The 19,454-nt window shown below is 42.4% G+C and overlaps 1 protein-coding gene across 1 annotated transcript in view; it reads left to right on the top strand.

Moving 5' to 3' along the window:
- Positions 1-11,424, top strand: part of LOC8053646 (Golgi pH regulator) — a 47,241-nt gene extending 35,817 nt beyond the window's left edge. The window contains exons 12-16 of the mRNA XM_029972650.3: positions 8,186-8,275; positions 8,359-8,424; positions 8,538-8,596; positions 10,703-10,854; positions 11,272-11,424. Of these exons, the coding sequence (XP_029828510.1) occupies positions 8,186-8,275; positions 8,359-8,424; positions 8,538-8,596; positions 10,703-10,853 (366 nt within the window). The 3' untranslated portion in view covers position 10,854; positions 11,272-11,424. The remainder of the gene's footprint in view (positions 1-8,185; positions 8,276-8,358; positions 8,425-8,537; positions 8,597-10,702; positions 10,855-11,271) is intronic.
- The last annotated feature ends 8,030 nt before the right edge of the window (positions 11,425-19,454 follow it).

A 19,454-nucleotide genomic window follows, 5' to 3' on the forward strand; every position in this document is an offset into this window, starting at 1 on the left:
GGAACCAGATCGATTGACACCACCGAGCAACCTGTGCACCTACTAACTGTCGCTGGAACTGCCATGAGGCACCAACACCACCTTAGATATACATAGTACCTATGTATGAACGAGTTGCAACTAGGATGCAAATTAGCAGGCATGTTACCGGAGAAAGGCTGAGAGTGTGGAAGACCCTTAGAAGCATGTCCAGACTTTTATCACTGCCATAAAAGTGAGGCTCTTGGACCAGTCGTATTATAAAAATAATATATGCCGAATTAAATAAAACTAGAAAAATGCATTTAACAATTAAAATGCAAAAATTATTTTTGGCTGCAGTTCATCAATCTGATTTTTTAAGCACGACAGTAAAATGATGCCGTCAAATGTTGGGGCATGCATGTAAACGACCGAGACCGTCATGGCATACTGCTCTTATCACGTTGTATCATCATAGGAAGAAAGCTGTAGTAAAACAATTTTATGGTAATACCCAAAATTTGCGTACTACGACTTTGTGAACTACGTACAACAATGCGAAGAAAGACTGCAAGTTCAATGCATTTGCAACAAATCGAACACCAGATTTCCCTTTCGGCCTTGTCAATTAGCAGGCTCCCTCCTCTGTCTTCCCTCTGGTCAGAGAGTAATAGTTAAGCTCAGGGTTCTCCTTACGGTGGGCGGCAGTTACTTTGCCGCCCACCGCTCCAACTGACCGCCCATTGCTCTGACTGATCACCTACTGCTCGATCATGCCACAGGATGACGATGCAATTTTGCCTGCGCTTATGGCTGCGAACTGTCATACTCAGCAGGCCTGAACACCACAACGTTATTGCGTGTTATTGCATCCCCGATTGCCGCCGCTTTTTCGAACAAGGAGAGTGGAGCAGAGTGAGGGGTGGGGGTGGGGGGAGGTGAAGGTGCGAAGTGGGTGCACGGAAGCACCCACTTTGTTTGGGCGCCCACCGTTGACATTTCCGGCACCTTGATACTTTAGACCCATGTTGTTGTAAAAGATACATACTCCAAACTCCGGTCTAAACACATGCTTTTCGTGTAAGGCTTGTCAAATTATGAGGCGCTGGAGAAAACCAGCCTTCTGCATTAAGTCTTTATTTCAAACTTTTTTTGTTTGCTTTCTGCCTATTGAAAAGCATGCGGGAAGAGTATCAGCACGCACCTCATATCGCTGCGCCACAGTGTTCTTCCACAGCCTAAAGGTTGTCTGCTTTCATCGCCGACACCATGGCAATGAACACCGATTTTCCAAACGCCGTCTGCTGTAGTCCGTTGCAACTCGAGAAGGTAGGGCAAGGGTAAGACGGACCGGGGAGGAGGAAGCAGAAGGAACGCTAAGGAGAGAAACAGGTTCCCCCTCTCTTCTTCTGCGTTCCGTCTACCTCCTCCCCGACACGTCTCACCCTCACCCTACCTTCTTGAGTTGCAACGGACTATAGCCACTTAATAGTTTTGTAATGAGCAGCCACAGACTGTTGCTGCAAAGCGGTGGGAACGCAGGCGGGGGGTGGGTTAACACGCTTCCCAGTGATACACGCGCCGTCCAAAAAGGTAATTCGACATTCGTTGCCATGGTGACGGCGATGAAAGCAGACGGCCTTTATGCTGTGGAAGAGCACTGCGGCACTACGATAAAAGGCACGTGCTGAGGTGCTTCCCGCGTGCTTTTCAATGGGCGAAAAACAAACAAAGAGTTTGAAATAAGGACTTAAGGCAGAAGGCTGGTTCTCTCCAGCGCATCATAATTTGACAAGCCTTACACGAAAAGTGGGCTTTTATGGCCCTCCTGCACCCTCTTTTTCTTATCTGTAACATGAGTCTAAACTATCAAACTGCTACATTTCCCAAACCTGGGAATTCTGAAAAATCATACGTTCAGGGGTGGAAGCGTTGCGCTATTCTGCGCCAATTCACTTTCACTGTGCCATGCTGCGCCCAAGCACAAATGTTGCACCAAAACTAGCCAAAATCAAAAAAAAATTTTTTTAATACTATGTTTATTTGGATATTCTTCTTTACAATGTAGCAAACCGGGACAAAATACCATGGTTAACTACCTTATCTTCCTTCCTTCCCTTCCTTCCTCCTCCTCCTTCTTTGCTGGCTACAGTGGTTCACCGTGTTCTTTTCTTTTAGATAATCCTGAACAAATGTTTTGGAACCACCATACCAATGTGATAGTGTCAACAATGTGTGGTGTCTGATCTTCAAAAATGGGACATACATAGGTGGCTTTGTTAGAAGTACTGAGGCATCAATTCGTCGTCTACTTACTTTTTTTTTGTTTTGCACAGTGGTGCTGAACATGGCTGCATGTATTCAAAATAACGCACGCATTAAAGCATTGAATTGTGTATACCGTACTGTCGCGAATGAACAGGCAAGGAAACAAAGAATAACTGGGCAAACTCAAACGTTTAATGGGGTGAACTTGTGCCCAAAAATAAAAAGGAAACAGAAGATAACAGCAGAGCATCACAGGCGTCGAAGACGGCGTAACAGCAGAGTCAAACGCTGGGGCAAGACTAACCGTGGCTCGCCACGCGGAGCCCCTTATGTACACATGTTAGCTTCTGGAACAACCGGCATAGAAGGTTCGGCGCGTAGAACATTCGGACCTCGAACAAGCAACAGGATTCTCGAATTTACCGGAACACTAAATTGCAAGAATAAATAAAAGATGCGTCGCTCCCAGGATTCGAGCCCTGGCTCTTCGCATGGGAGGCAAGCACGATAACTGTTAGTCCACGGCCGCGCTGCCTACTTGGCCAGCTGCGCGCCGGTAGTATGGACTCCCGCCCCCTGAGAAATCACCCATTTCGTTTTTTTTAAATCACATGAGCCGCACGATTTGCTGTGTCGATATATGTGACAACCGCGTTCGCCGCGGGTTCCCTCGTGCTTAGGGCACCTCGACACGCGAATCTGGAGCATTTGCAATTTGCGGTATCCGTTCCCGTGACATGCAAATTCGTAACTTGCACTCGCATTTGTTTGTTTTTATCACGATTTGCACATGCGATATCGGTTCCCTTGACACCCGAGTTTTTTAGCAGGTTCTTGCATGTATATCACACTGTGAAGTGTGAATGCACTTCTTCCGCGTTCTGCTGCCGTACCCTTGACAGGGGAGTTCATAGCGAATTCCTGTGTACTTCTCGCGCTGCGGAACGCAAATTCGCGATGTCTGCGATCTGTGGTATCATTAATGAAAAGACGGTGAGTGTGCAGGCGAGCTGGTGAGATTTAATCATGATGTTTAAAACCCGAGGCTCTGATGAGGGAAAAACTAGGAAACTTTGAAGTCGAAGAGTTCCCATTTCATGTAACTTGTAGTGCCCCCCCACACTCACGCATCATTTATCTTTGCATTTTGGATGGGTGTGCTTTCAGGACTTTATGGTATATAAACATACCTAAGAGCCTGCTGGCATGTGTTTACCTAGCTGTCATCTAATCTCTGGAAAAAGCGATAAGTACTCTACAAAATTAAATAAACATTTGCCATATTTAATTTTTTTTTCCATGTTCAGGGTATTTGCTTTTGCTGAGACCGCTTCATCGCTCCCCATTCGTGTCTTAAAGGTAATAATTAAAGCAATAATTGGTTGCCTCATCTGTAAACTTTCTTGTGAATAATGTTCGTGGCGAATACATGCACTGGCACACAAACAGCAAGCTGGCAGGACAAGGAGAACAGTGTGAATCTCCTGCTGAGCGATGCAAACTCTAAACTGTTGTGCTAGAACGCATCCAGACAATTGTTTTGTAAAGACAGCTTTCCTTTTTATGGTTCTACTTGCTAGTTTTGTCAATCACTTTTTTTTATCAAACCCCTCAACAAGCTTTCTTAAATTCTAGTCAGTTATGCCTGTTCTAGTAAGAGTCAATTAAGTGTGTATGTATGAGCGGGGATGATATCATGAAGCTTTCAATATTTTTTTGTTTGTACTTTTATCAAATAGAGTAGATTTGTGTTAATTTAAGTATTGGAATACTTTTATGTTTGCTAAACAGAGACTCGGGATATTTTTTTTTTATTTCCTAATAATGAAAACTGTAGTCAGTAAGTATTAAGCTTTATTTCATACCATACTACTATTGCATCTTGAAACGGTTTTGTTTTCAACTTGTGAAACTTGTGATTTCGGTTGTTAGATAAGCACGTTTTGTTTTCATGAGGCTTAGCTTTTTCCTGACCGTGCCCAAAGGCCATCGATCACCGGTGATCGATGGTTTCCCAGCACCGTCAAGAAATTAATTTTAGTGCCGAGAATTATGTTCCACAATCACGTGGATAGCCGAAGGACTCTAGTTTGGTTTCAACGTAGGTTTGAGGTTTATCACAAGCTGGTGGGTTGCCAAAAATAGTCCTGGGAGCGGTGCTGCACTTGTCTCACTTGACTAACTGCTTGCATCAGTCTTTGTAACAAAAATGGCATTATTTACATAGTTCATCTATATTGTGGCATATTTTTTAGACCTTAAGAGATGAAGTGGGGATCGACAGAAACTTTTATGATTTTCAATAGATTCTAATAAAGTTTGGCACATATATGTTGGTAATGCATGTAGGGTGATACAACCAAAATATTGCTTTCTTATCTAAGTTACTTTTTGATTTATCAAACTTTTCTACTTCTGTCTTTGTGGAGAGCCTGCAGAATTTAAAGAATACAATAGTAGGAATGTCGTACAACGACAATATTCCGAAATGTATCCTGCAAAACGTGACATTCTTGAATTTTCCTTTATTTTGTCATAATTATTTTTAATTTTAATTTTTGTCACCTGGTTTGGACAGGAACAAAGGGCATGCAGCCAATCGCGATGACAGATAAGCAGCCTAGGCCGCCTATCTGTCGTCGCGATTGACCAGCGCCGGCCCAAGCGCCTTCCTCGAGGTAGTGGAAGGGCGCCTCTATTGGAGTGAGGTTTGTGGATTTGGCGGTTAGTGTATAATATTTGCAGTGGTAGGAATGAGAATGAAGTGTAGGCATATTCTCTGAAAGTTCCTTTTGCTGCTCCAAAATTGACTTTTAGCTGCTCGAAGAAATGCTCTAAAATTACTCTGACCGATCACATCATTACCAATCCAATCAGATCCAGAAAGTGCACAATGACAGTGAGCTCTCTGTCTGTGTAGGCGCATTTGTATGTTTTTTAGGCTTGCACTGCATTCTGACTTACGATTAAACCACGTGTAGAAATGCCACCTACTATTCTGGAATAGTAGTACCGTAGACGGGATAGCAGTCAGATATCTGCAACTGTGAGAGTAAAAAAAATAAGAAAAAAGTTTGCACGTTAGAGGGGAAGGGAGATGTTGCTACCTTCCTCATTCAGGAACAACCTGGTATTCTCCTTGAAGCACAAATACCTTGCAAAGCTCTTTCTAGGGGAGGGAGGGTTAATGTGGCTATATACCAGTCTTGGGTAAGTTACTTTTAAAAAGTAATTCATTACAGTTACAGTTACTTTCAGAGGAAAAAGTAGCGAAGTTACCGTTAGTTACCGCAACAAAAGAGTAACTCGTTACAGTTACAGTTACGGTACTTTTAAGAAGTAACTACATTACTTTTCAGTTACTTTTCTATAAAAAAAAAAAAATTAGGAAAAATTAGAAAACGCTCTTCACCAAGTTTTATTGCATAACATTACAAAGTATGCTTTTTACTTCATATTGTAACTTAGCAGAAGTTGCTTTTCAAAATTAGTGTTTGAAAATTTCCACGCCAGAGCAGTGGCGCAAATCAAAATACAAAACATGCGCAGTGCCCTCCGCGTGTTTTGTTGTTTCATGGTTAATTCACCTGATTAAAAAGCGTTTTCACAGAAAAAAGAAAACCCACAACATAGATAGTGCTTCACACTAAGATGTAAGCGTTCAGTCACAAAGTACAAGCGCGTGCGTAAAGATAACTAGATTTTTTTTTTCATGACATCTACACGTTTCTATATTCGGGTCGTGACTCGTGAGAAAGAACGTATTCACAAGTTCGTGCAAGCCCAACTTGACACTCGAAATGTTGGAATAAACGATTTGAAAAGTGTAAGGAATATCAAATTGTACTCATTCAGGTATATAATATTCATAAAACACTGGAAAGTAACGACAAAAGTAACGGCATTACTTTCATCGTTACCTCAGAAAAAAGTAATAGAACTACAGTTACAAGTTACGTTTTAAAAAAGTAACTCGCTACAGTTACAAGTTACCAAAAAAAGTAACTCGCTACAGTTACAAGTTACCAAAAAAAGTAACAAAATTACAGTAACGCATTACTAGTAACGCGTTACTATTTAAGACTGCTATATGCAGTTAATTGTCCTGAAAGAATTTAGCACTCTTTCAGAAGAGAGGACATATATTCTCTATGGCCTGTGCATGGGTAAGAGTATCTCTTATGTTTTAGAGCGCAGCTCTTAGGCGCCCGTTTCCGGGTTGAGTGACGGCGCCGTCAACGTAACCGCGCGCGTTGCATTATGGGACGTCAGAGTTTCCCCGCTAAATTTAGCGGCAAACTGAGTTTGTGTTGAGGTGATGTGACGACAGTTTTCCCGCTAAATTTAGTGGAAAAATTTCCCCACTAAATTGAGCGGGAAAACTTTCCCGCTATATTTAGTGGGTTAGGTTTCCCCGCTAAATTTAGGGTGGAAATCGACGTCATGTGACCTCAACACCAGTTCAGTTTTTCCGCTAAATTTAGCGGGAAAATGACGTCACGACTTCATGTCACGTCACCCCTGGGCAAATTCAGAGGCAGAAGAAAAGGAGGAGGAAAAGGAAAAAACAAGAGGAGGAGGAAAGGAGAGAGAGGAAACATACCCTCCCCTCCAAACGTTCCCCTCCCCCTCCTCAAGAGCTGCACTCTAATTTAGCATTACAGGGAATCACAAACGTCTCATTTTTCCATCACCATATTCGTGTGCGCTTTTTCTCCTCTTGACCGAGCGTACATGTCTATGCTCGCAGGTGCAAACCAGTTCTGTGTATGAGTGTGCTGAGTATGCTTGCGCACAACCTGTGTAAATATGTCAGTTTCATCGAGGTTATTGTGTTCAGGTTATTTTGTATTGTCTGATTTAACTTTTTGTTCTTTCAAACTTTTTTAGTCATACACACCTGGAGCAGGCGCTTCAGTGGTAGCTTGTCCAGGGGGAAATGTCAAACTGCTTCATTCACACTTCAGCCTCGTGCCACATACGTGTTTCTGTATACTGTTCATTATTATTTCTTTTTAAGGCCATTTGGACAACTTTACTTTTGTGAGAAAAAAAAAAAAAGAGCACAACACATTAGCTAAACGTCAAACCGCCGCTCCTTCCCAAGTCGTGCAACCGTGTCTGCATGGCTTAGTCGGTAGCATGTGTGGCTCGCAACCGAAGGTCGTGGGTTCGAATCCCGCCTCCACATGAAATTCTTCATATTTTTTTCTTTAAGGCAAATGAATTACTTTATAAAGTGAAATCATTTGAGACACTCAGCGACCTTTCGTTTGCATTACATATTATGTTTTTATCACTTTCATTCCACGTGTGACATTACGTTTCATGTGAGCGTTGTGGGTTGTTTCCCGTACAAGGTCATGTGGCTGTGACGTCATGACCCTATCGACCTATCAGGATTTTCCCGTCCCACCGATGCCGACGCCAATGGCGACACCGGCTTTTTTTGTGACACATGCTCCTTAAGACTATCGCTTTAAAAAGATAGGAGTAGAGAATGGCCGAACATTGCCGAATGAGGGATAGTAATTTGAAAAATCTAGGTGAATGTCCAACTAATAACAACCAAAAAACAAAGTTTCAAACGTCTGAAGTCTGAAACTTTTGGCATGAAAGAGGGAAAAACACAAAACAAGCACTTGTTTCGTGTGTGCTAGAAATGTAAAAAAATCGGATCTTAAAATATAAATTGCAGTGCTGATTGTTATGCCTGCAGTATGAGGAACTCAGCTTCATACTATAGGTAGAAAATGAAGAGGACCTGAACAGGACCATGCCACAGCCCAGGTATTCTCACATGGGCATGCAAAAAGCAGTTGCATTCAGGAGCATGTGAAAAACTGATGTGAATGCATGTCATTACATTTCAATCATCATATGGTACAAGTTTTGGCAGTGATTGGCATGACATCATATTTATGGGCACAATATTTTTTATCTCTTATGTTGGCAGGTGAAGTTCTGGTCTCAGCACATTTCCTTCATCCTTGTTGGGATCATTGTGGTCACCTCTATACGGGGTTTGCTGATAACACTCACAAAGGTTTGTTATGCTTACTGTCACCTAGCGTTTTTAAACTGCATTCCTAAGTTTATTTTTTAACATGTAACTCTTTCTCTCAACAGTTTTTCTATGCAATATCAAGTAGCAAGTCATCCAACATCATTGTTTTGGCCCTTGCCCAGATCATGGCAAGTACATTAATTCCCACCTCCAGCCGGCACCATGAGATGTTTGCTATTTAAGCAGATGTTGTATTGTGTAGCTAGTGCTGATATTCTCCAATCATGAAACAACCTTTCAGGGGATGTACTTTGTCTCCTCTGTGCTCCTCATCCGTATGAACATGCCAGCCGAATACAGGTGAGCTGTCCCAAGTTTCAGTCTAAGTGGCTGGAATTTATTTGCACTTTTAAGGACGTAGACCAACTAACAGAAATATAGTGAGGTGTATGTTGTGCTTGTGCTCCCTCCCCCTTTTTTTTGTATCACGGTCACGAGCACAAGGTGGGTAGTTTGGATGTGCAGTAATGTGCTGGTGAAAGAGGATATATATTCTATTGAAAATTCTGAATTCAAAACTAGCTCTAAAAACAATGCCTCTTTGTTTTGAAGACTTTTTCTGAAGGAAATTTATTCAAGATGAGACAATACCAATGACTAGATGCTGGATTTAAAGACAGAGGCCTAAAAAACCCTCTATGAGGTACCAATAGCTCAGACATAACACAACCCCAAAGTAAGCAAAAGAAGACACAGACAAAAAGATACTTTTTGTATGTGAGTCGTCTTTAACTTACCAGCAAGCTTTGGAGTTGCGCTATGTCTTATCTTCACCAGCTCATTTGTACCCTCACTTCCCGTTCATACTATTGAACCTCGGAGAAAAGCTCACCAGACATAAGCTCACCGAAAAAACCTCACCCACTTTTATGCGGGTCAGGAGAAAACTCACCTCGAATTTGATTTTTATGTAGAGTGATTAATATTTTATAACAGTAGTGCAAACAATGTGCAACAATTTTATAGGTGCCCTTCACACAGATGATATACACTGTGCCACACAGTTAGCGCGAACGTGAGTTCAGCTTTACATTTTACTTAAACTAGGTGTTGACCACCATCAAACTTTTATCGCATAAGTTGGTGCCTCGAATGAGCACTTTTCACTGCACTAGTACTTTCCACGGCAGCCTCTCAATTCTGAAAAAGAAAAAAAGCCAAACGCTTGTTTATGTTGACAATGTCAAAGCGGGGCACTCTGCTGCAGCCCTCATTCCTCTTTCACGTCAACCCTTTTCACACGATTGTTCCCACATATAAATCTTACATAGCCGGTATGCAGGAAAGACGACCTTCCTTATTTTTTGATCAAAAGAGATAACAATTGAATCCTCTGATCCTTAAATAAATGGTGAACTGTAAAGATTTGGCATTGTGGTGTCGGTATACTACATGAAAGTCATTCCATATGTAGCTATTCAGAAACTACACAAGCTGCGGCCCTTTATGATAGTTATATTTCCCCCAGTTATCTTTTGATTAGTGTCTTTTTTTAGTTATTTCTTTTATTTTTGCTGTGTTATGAATGATGTGTTGCAGGACATTTTCCTATTTTAAAAATGAATTTTTCCTGTGAAGGGCAGAATGACCGCATGCTCATAACACATGCCAGCATATTTCAATTGAGTGAACCTATTTCACTGGAATGAATGCTTGACCCTTAGATACATAGGTAGGTGAGCTTTTCTCTGCATCCATCAAAAGGCAGGTGAGCATTTCTCAGCATCCCATGGTTTTTGGGATCAGTTTTTCTCCTGTGAGCTTTTCTCTGGTGAGATTTTGTTCGCCACCGTTCATCCTATTGCCACCCACAGGGCCGAGAAAGCAACGCTCGATCACAAACTTCTAGAAAATCCGCGTTTATTCTGGCTCTGGTTGTAACTTTTGTCCTGCTTGTTTTCGAAAGTGCCAGTTCATTCTCGCCCCGAGCGTGCGACGCTCAAACCTTCTTTGTCAAGCTTTCGAGGTAGTGATGCACAATAGATAAGCAGCTGCCCGCAGCCTTGTCGAGTCAGTCTCACTCTCGCTTGCTGTTATGCCGCCAAATCGCCGCCCGCTTCTCAGCTGCCTCGACGCCCTTTCTTTATTTTGATTGGCACAAGTTCGCCGATTAAGTCCTTATTTTCAGTGCACTGTTTGTCCTCTCTTCACCTTCATTCGTGGCAATATATAGCAGTAAATAATTCGGGTAAGCTCTATACCAACATAACCCTTTAGTATCACCTCATCAATATGCAGCTCAGGTTTTCAAGTTGAGATATGGAACACAAAGACACACACACTCACACACGCACACACACTCATGAGAATGTATTAAAGATCATTCTTTCTAGTTTTTCTAATGAGGGGACCTGCGTAACAATGACTAACTAGATTCCGAGTTTGACCTGTAGCTACGACCCGCAGGTCCATCATTACGGAGGTCCTGGGAGACCTTCAGTTCAACTTTTACCACCGCTGGTTTGACGTCATCTTCCTCGTCAGTGCCTTGTCCAGCATCGGCTTTCTGTACCTGGCCCACAAACAAGGACCTGAACGGGACGCAGTGCAGCCCTGAGGCACTACCGTCGTTCCTTCCTCCTTTCCGTGTAACTTTTTGCGCCTTAGTTGTTCTTGTAAGCTTTCTCAGAATGCATGGGTGTATTGGCACCACTTTCACGGTTGAACCAGCTGACTTACAATCCAAAGAGCAAACAAAATACAGTTGCATGCATTGGTGAGACTATTTATGAAGACTACAAGAGTGAGTAGAGGATGCTTTACTACTAGTGTAGATACTTTCATTGATTGTTTATATGCCCATAATTACTTTCATATTGAAAATATTCCTGTAGCTTGGTTGCCCAAAAAGGGTGATCCAACATAGTACTTTGCTGTCCAGAAATTACACGTTAAACAGCATGATGGAGAACTGGGCACCGAGGAACGAGTTGTGAATGAGAGAATTGCGATCCTCCTTTCACATTTTTTTACAGATGGAGTTTCAATATGCCATAGTGTGTTTGTGTTAAAATGTGTGTCTATTGACCAGCTGCCAGCAGCAGAGGTGTGAAATGTTTCAGCCCCAAGTGATTGTTGTTTGTGTGATACTGTCACATTATCAAATAAATGCTAGCTATTTTTCATCATTCTGTTTTTGTCTCCATTTTATGGAGTGATGATGCAACACAGATGCAGTGTTTTTGGCTTATTTATTAATGGATTTATTGCTATTTAACATTAAACACTAGCAGCATGTGCAATTTTTTTATATTATGGAGCATCATTTTGGAATTACTAAAAGCTTGCTCCCTTTTCTTTATCATGTTCACTTTTGGAAGACTATTTAGGCATGTGCTTTGTTTGTCTCAACAGTATTATATTGATACTAGATATGTATCTGGCATGCATCATGAGGATGAGACCCACTGCACTCGTGCTTGCCTAAAAAGAGCACCTCCCAGGATTATCTACAGTGTCAGCGGCTTTATTTTTGGGGGGAAAAGGTGGGGGGGGTGCATTTGACAGTAGAATGATTTTGAGTATTTTGTGGTTTAAAAGTATGCTTGTTAAAAACAAAATGTTCCCAAGAGAATTTTTTTGGACACTTTGGATAACCTTTCAATGTTTTGTGAATTGCTGTCCTGAAGATACATTTAACACATATAGAGTTTGAGGTTGGGCAAGTCGGTGCATACTGGTAACAGGAGAAAACAGTGCAAAAAAGATGCAGGGCAAAAACACAAAGACACACAGTGGTGACTCATGACTTCGTTTTCTTTTTCTTCTTCAAGATATTGCCTTCATTGCCTTAATGTCTTGAAGAATAAAAAACTTTCAGCCTTTCCACTCTGGTGAAGAAGGAAGACCAGCGAAGCTGTACTATGGTGGGAATGAAGTAATGGCCGGCCGGAAGTCCACAAGCCAGAGTGGAAAGGCTCGAAGGGTTACTGCCGTCGCTCATAGATGGCGGTAGCTGTCCAGAGTTCTGTATCATCCGGCCATTTGAGGACAGACACGGTCCTGGGGAAACTAGCTCTTAACAGCTCCGCTGTAGAAAGAAAATGAAGTGCTGAGTCAGCGCTCTGTTTGTGTCTTTTGCGTTCTAGTCCTGTGTCTTTATTGTGCTCTTTTTTCCTGTTGCCAATTAGCACAAAAACTATTAATCTGATGTATTTAAGCTTTTCTTTTGTTGTAGGAAACAAGTGCAGAGTCCCTTTGCCGTATTCGAGGTTCCTCCAGGTGGACAATAGCTATAGCGTTACCTTCAAAATCCGGATAATATGGTCCCGTACGATACTGTCCCAGACTTTGGTCCCTGACATTATAGTCCCAAACAGTATGGTCCCAAATCATTTTCGCAGCGTTTTTCTTTTTTTTTTCTTTCTTTTCACAGGTTTGTAGATTACGTTATTTATTTTTGCTAAACACTTATGACATGAGCCGCTGGTCATTCTGAAGTTACTTTTTTATTGTTAGCTCTTCACAGGTTTCTGTTATTAAATATGATTTGAAAAATTATTTTGTTGCGAGCTGTTTGTCAATCTAGAGTTTATATTCTTTGTGCATAATTTTCACCGTTCATTCTTCTTTTCGTGCATTCAACTTGAGTTTGAACTTCGCCCTTGAAACATAGTCGGAAAGGGGCCTGGCACAGCATCTGCCTTTATGACCGTCTTGACCTTGACCATGCATTTTGTCAAACCTTGACAAGCCGAGACCGAACTTTCCACCGGACCTGCATTTGTGGTCCCCTTGACCCCATCTGCTTTTTCAAACGTGGACCTTCAAACATAGCCTAATAAGAACCTTGAGGGGGCATCATCTTTTATGGTTGTATGCATCAGGTTGTGGGGTACAGTGTGGTAGATAACACACTTCTCAGGAGACATTTCCAAGACAATTATGGTCGTAAGCTAGTGCTACCACCAAGCTATATAAGTAGGGACACGCGAATGCCATAATGCTGTTCATTGGCAAACTGCAAAACCTAACTAAGGGTTGCTTTACCAAGTTTGCTCACAACGCCTGCTCCAACACGGTGAGTATGCACGTTTGGTTCTTCTAGATTATTTCGCTAAGCTTCGCGATAAGAAAACTAGTTTAAATTTATACTTACTAGTTGACAAAGCAAGTATACAAGATCGAAGAAAGAAAGCATAACTTTCTTTTTGTTGTTAATTTCCTTTCAGAAATTAGACCAAGAAGTGCTTTAGTGGTTGGGAAGTATCCACGTGAAAATAACACTTCACTGACCAAGAACTTGGCTTCGAGATTGTGCTGTTCACGCGCGTCTTTTTTGCGTGTTGTAGTATTCCTTTTAGCGTTATATAGGCATAGTGATTTTGCTTTGTTCAGTTGTTCAAACGATAGCTACTATCTTTTGGCGATTGAGTCAATTTTTTTAATGTAGAAGACTGTCATAGCCGTGCAACATCTCTGTGAGATGAGATAATTGTATGACTAACAAGTAGGATAACAAAATGAATTTTTTTGCAAGACAACTTCGTCATTAGTGTTTCTCGTTTTTTGGCGGTGCTTCTTCTTAATTACGTAGTCAAACTTTTCATACTTTAAATGCAGTAGGGGCTACAATCTTGCATTTTAATTAATCTATATTTTATTTCTTATAACATCTCGGGTATGAAGTTCAGCGGCACCAGTCAGAGTGGCAAGAAGCTACATTTCGATGGATTTCGATGTACCAAGCACAAGGCCGTCGCCTTAGGCGCTCATTGGTGTTGCGTGGATAGAACTCGAGGCTGCAAAGGGGCTATTATTACAGAAGAAAACAATTAGCAACCACAAGTCTCTGTGCGACACATGTACCTGCTAGATCCAGCGCTTGCACAGGTATTCGAAGTTTCCAGCAGTGTTAAAGAAAACTGCACAAGAGACGAATGGATTTCCAAGTGCAGTCTGCGCAGAAGCACTTCGCAACCTCCAGGAGTCCGCAAGAGCTCGAGTCTCAACCGAACAAATCCTCAAGAAGGATATTCGCTGTCAAAGAAGTTCTCTCAATCCACCAACACCAGCGAGTCTTACCGATCTCGTCATTGATGGGGCGTACACGACGACCAGGGGATCATCTCCGGCGGAATTCCTCATCTGTGACAAAGGGCCACAAGCTCGCTCCAGGATCATCGTCTTCGCAACAGCAGAATGCCTATGGCTGCTCTCCCGAAGTGAGACCCTCCTCATGGACGGAAACTTTGCAATGCAGCTGTTTCTGCAGATTTATGTGCTACACGTTCCTCTTGGGAATCCGCAGAACAAGGGGTGTACAACTTCCTGGAAAAAAAGACACAAGAATCATACAGGAACTTCTCAACGCTGTTGTTGCCGCTTCAAAAGCCAACGGAGCTTTGCCTGACCCGAGCCATCGATTTTGAGACAGCTGCCATGAACTCTGCAGGTGCAGTTTTTGGAGAGGACATCTCCACCCATGGGTGCTATTTTCATTTTTGCCAAAGCCGATGGCACGAAATACAAGAGCTCTCACTAGTGCCTCTTTATAAGGAAAGTGACTCATTTAGACAGATTGTTGGGATGATGAATGGATTTGCATTCTTACCTTTGGATGACGTCGCAAGCGGAATGGACTTCTTGCAGACGATCATACCTCCTGAAGAGGAAGACCTTTTCGACTACTTTGACAGCACAAAATGTCAGCAATACGTTCCGCCAGATACTAACAAGCAATGGAACGGTGGGCCTCCGGAGATGCGCACCGAAATTCCTTCATCATCTGGAACATGCATGCCCGAACAGTGACTGGATGCCACAGGACGAGCAACCTTGAGGAGGCATTGAATAGAAAATTTTCCAGCGTGGTTGGTCGCTATCATCCCTCTGTTTGAAGACTGATCTATGCCCTGCAATCCTAGCAGGCTTCTGTTGCCACAGTTCTGACGCAAGGGTTGGCCGGACGTCCACCAAAGAAGACGAAGAGAATCTACTGAGAAATACAACAGCGACTCCTAACACTGCACACAGTACATACAAGGGAGCCTTACCATGAATGACTTTCTGAAGGACGTGGGCCATATTAACACGTTTCCACACTAAGTGCCGCTTTGTAGACCTTTTGTTGGAACATAATAAGACTTGTGTTCAAAAGCATGTTTATTTCCATTGTTATTTTCTAGCATCGCATCGAAACATGTGGTATCTGCACGATAAATGGCTTTTTTTTATTCCCCCTATGACGAATCAACATGTGACGAATGGACCGTATTTTATTTCTATCACTCACCTTAAAAGTAATCGCTGCAGATATAGCGTCATTTTATACAGAGCGTCAAAAGTCGAAAAATTGACTTGGGACCATTTTGTCCAGGTTTGCATTCGGGACCAAATTGTCCGGGACCATTTTGTCCGGGATCATATTGTCCTACACCTGTTCCGTTCCCAAAGTTCATTATTAATACTATAGATTATCTGAACGCCCAGTAAGTTATGCATATTTAGTTATTTTTTCTTCATAAATGAGTAAGAATAATTCAATGCCGAGAGTCACTATAGTCCGTCACAACTCAAGAATGTAGGGCAAGGGAGAGGAAGGCCGGGGAGGAGGAAGCTGACGGAGAGCTGGAGAGGAGAGGGGGAAACCTCCTCTTCAGCGTTTGATCTGCTTTCTCCTTCCCGGTCTTCCTTACCCTCGCCCTAACTTCTTGAGTTGCAACGGACTATAGTGCTCACAGATCCATATCATTCCGTCGACACATTTCATTGATATGACATTTTCATGCACACATATGCTCCTGAAACATTTCGTTGTTCCGTCGACAACACTTTTTTTTTTTTTTTTACTAAGTGGATTGGATTGGATTTTGTGCTTTCATTTGCTCGAAGTATACCGGAAGTTAGCAAAGCCACCCTGGACAAGCAAATATTATGAGCCCTACTCCTAGGTTTCCACGCATGGCACGGTCACCCCTCCCAGTGAGGTGACTGTGTCTTATACACCCCTTAGGGGGGGTGTACACCCCTTTTGTTTTTCTGAAGGCACCCCCTTAATTCGCTGGACTCCTCTATTCTAAATTGGGCCCCTACCCCCGCAGTGGAAGAAACCGTGGTCACCCCTCACTGCACCCTCCTCTGCTTGTGAAAGATGGAATCTGATCCCATTCCCAAGCTTGCCCCAGTGTCATCGGAACCGCCAAGGGTTTGTCAAGCTAGGCTATCATCTGGATGCCAGCAGCCGAGGAGGCGTGCATGGAAAGATTCTTATGACTAAAGTGTCGATGAAACAAACAAAACAATTATGCCTTTCCACGAACTGATTGCTACGGAATTGACTATTTTGTTTCTCTTAAATCCTTTATTTTACTAGTGATCTCACAATACTTTAATAAATAAATTTTTATGCTCTAATCTCCCTACAAGTCAACTGATGTTAAAGGTTCGTTCTAGTTACAGTGAGAAGCTGATGGCACGTTGGACCTTTGAAGACACTGCACTAATCAGTTTAACATATCATTCTAGATTTACTACAGAGGTGGCAGTAGGTAGTTCTCTTATTTTCAGAATTTATTCAAAGATAAGATGTAAACAAACATTGTTGTAAACAAACATTTAGCTATGCCTTCTTTTCTTCAAGATTACCCTTTTGCATTGTGGGTCATGTTAGCATTTACTATGATCGAAAAGTGGGCGGCAGGTAAAGGAAATAAAATTTACTTATATTTCAACACCTTCATTTTGCCCCAATAAACGTGCCCCAATTAATGGCTCACCGTGTCATTTGATGACTTCACGCGACGTGACTTAGGCTTTTAGCTCGAATAATTTTAGTCTATAAAGTCCCGTTCACACTCTTGCAACTGAGTACGACTGAGAAGTACAAGACTTGTTAAGGCCCGTTCACACTCCTGCGACCTCTTAAAACTCGATTCCTTGAAACGTTTTACAACGAGAGTAGAGTTCCTGTATAGGCTCCCTACGGGAGCCAGAGTTGCGCGTCTGTTTTCCACGCGCCGCTATTTGCCGAGATCCAATCACGTGAGGATTCGGATCAAATGCTGTTCAGGAAAGTAGACTTTGCACGCACCCCGATAGTATGTTCCCCTGCTTTTGAGCGCACCGCGCGCCTCAACCGCGCGGCGCTGCTATTCGCTGAATTCAGTCACGGGATCGAGGAGCAGGAACAACCTGCCGTGCAGGAAAGGCGGCGTTACGGGGATGAATGCGCAACTCTGGCTCCCATAGGGAGCCTATACAGGAACTCTAAACTAATGTGGCGATGCAGGCGAGTTGGTTATGCATGTTCAAAGTAGTGAAAGCGCACAATAAAGACGAATACGAAGACGGAGAGGCAAACAGGACGTGCGCTGATCTATTTTTACTCTCTAAATGAGAGTAAAAATTTATCCAGTCCTTTAAACAAGAGGACACACTGGCGCCATCTATTGGGTAGCAGTGTAAACTTGGCGGTCCGGCGTATTTTCTATTTTTCTCCTGCATTATCCTTTCTTTCTTGGCTTGAAAAAATTTTGTCAATGTATTAACCCCTTAAGTGCCTTGGGCGAGCTGAGCTCGTCGGCCACCTTCTGGCTAAAAATGCCGTGGACGAGCTCAGCTCGTCCAGTGGTTTTTTCTGTTGCCCTCTATTCTACGGACGAGCTAGGCTCGTCCGAGTAGTTTTGCAGCGCTGATCATAGATGGCAGCACTTGTAATAGTTGGTAAATATTTTTTTCGCCCCCGTTGATTTTTGCGTAATAAACTTTTCAAATTTTATGTGTAATACAAGAGAAGTAACAATTCAAAATAAAAAAAAATCTGGCACTTTTAGTTTACTTTTGGAAAAACAAAATTTGGCACTTAAGGGGTTAAACGAGCCTTTTTTTATAGGTATTACGCACATTTGACTTCGGAAATCCTGCAAAACCTTCGCTCTTGTGAAATGCAGTTCCAAGGTCACCGCATAGGTGGTGCCAGCGTGCCAGTGTGTTCTTTCGTCCTGAGAAATTTTAAGAGGTTTTAAGAAGTCTCGTCTCTCTCGGTCGTACTCGGTTGCAAGAGTGTGAACGGGCCTTTAAAACCTCTTAAAATTTCTTAGGACGAGAGAGCACACTCGGACGGCTCCGAGCACACTGGCACGCTGGCACCATCCATGTGGTGACCCTGGAACTGCATTTCACAAGAGCGAAGGTTTTGCGGTATTTACGAGGTCAAATGTGCATAATACCTATGAGAAAGTCTCGTTTATAACGTTGACAAAAGTTTTTCGAGCCAAGAAAGAAAGGATAAAGTTCGGGAGAAATAGAAAATATGCTGGACCGCCAAGTTTACACTGCTACCCAATAGATGACGCCAGTGTATCGTCTCGTCGAAGAGTGTGAACAGTCCTTTAGAGCCTTTTGTGAAATCTCTATTTTCTTTGTCGTTTTGATGCAAAGAATCAGCGAGACGCGTGAGAAGGGCATTCGGATTTGCATCTGGGACCATTTTGTGTCAGGACCTTTTTTTCGGGGACCATTTCGGACGGGATCATTTTCTCCGAAATTGTGACGTTTGGAATCATCTTGTCTGGATCCCATTTATGTGATCAAAATTAATGAACCAAAATGGCGTCGTAGCACGGGTCAAAACTAGGGATACCGCAAACTTTTTTGGAATCAAAGTTTCGATGATTGAATCAAGTGGTTTGAAAGATTCGAAAGATTTCGATTTTTCTAATTGTCTACATCGTAAAATTTGACGGAAGTCGAATTTTTGAACTTGTTAAGCTGAGAAGTTCGACGCTTTTCGAACGGTTGAACTTATTACGCTAAAAAATTCCATCTTTTTCTAACTTTCAAACTTATTGCGCTGCAAAGTTCGATGCTTGTCGAACTTCCGAACTTGACTGACCAAAACATTCGATGCATTTTGAATTTTCGAACTTATTTATCAAGAAAATTCGAAAAGTTTCAAACTTTCAAATGCTGAAAGTCAGAAGTTCAACGAACTTCAAACTTTTAGGGTAAAAGTTCGACTCCCGTCGAACTTCGAAAGACCGGCGGACGGTTTCATTTGAATTCAAGTAGTGAGGTACATTCGTAATTTTTTTTTTCTCGATCTTTTACACGCGGTGCTGCGTTCCTTACGAAAGACAATGCCGTTTGTTTCAATGTTCTGGCATGTTTAGTTTTAAGGAAATAAATTCCCGAAGGGGCGAGGAAGGATGACGGGTTT

The sequence above is a fragment of the Ixodes scapularis genome, unplaced genomic scaffold (genome assembly GCF_016920785.2).
Source record: "Ixodes scapularis isolate PalLabHiFi unplaced genomic scaffold, ASM1692078v2 ptg001463l_1___fragment_2___debris__unscaffolded, whole genome shotgun sequence".
In the NCBI taxonomy this organism is placed as follows: domain Eukaryota; kingdom Metazoa; phylum Arthropoda; class Arachnida; order Ixodida; family Ixodidae; genus Ixodes; species Ixodes scapularis.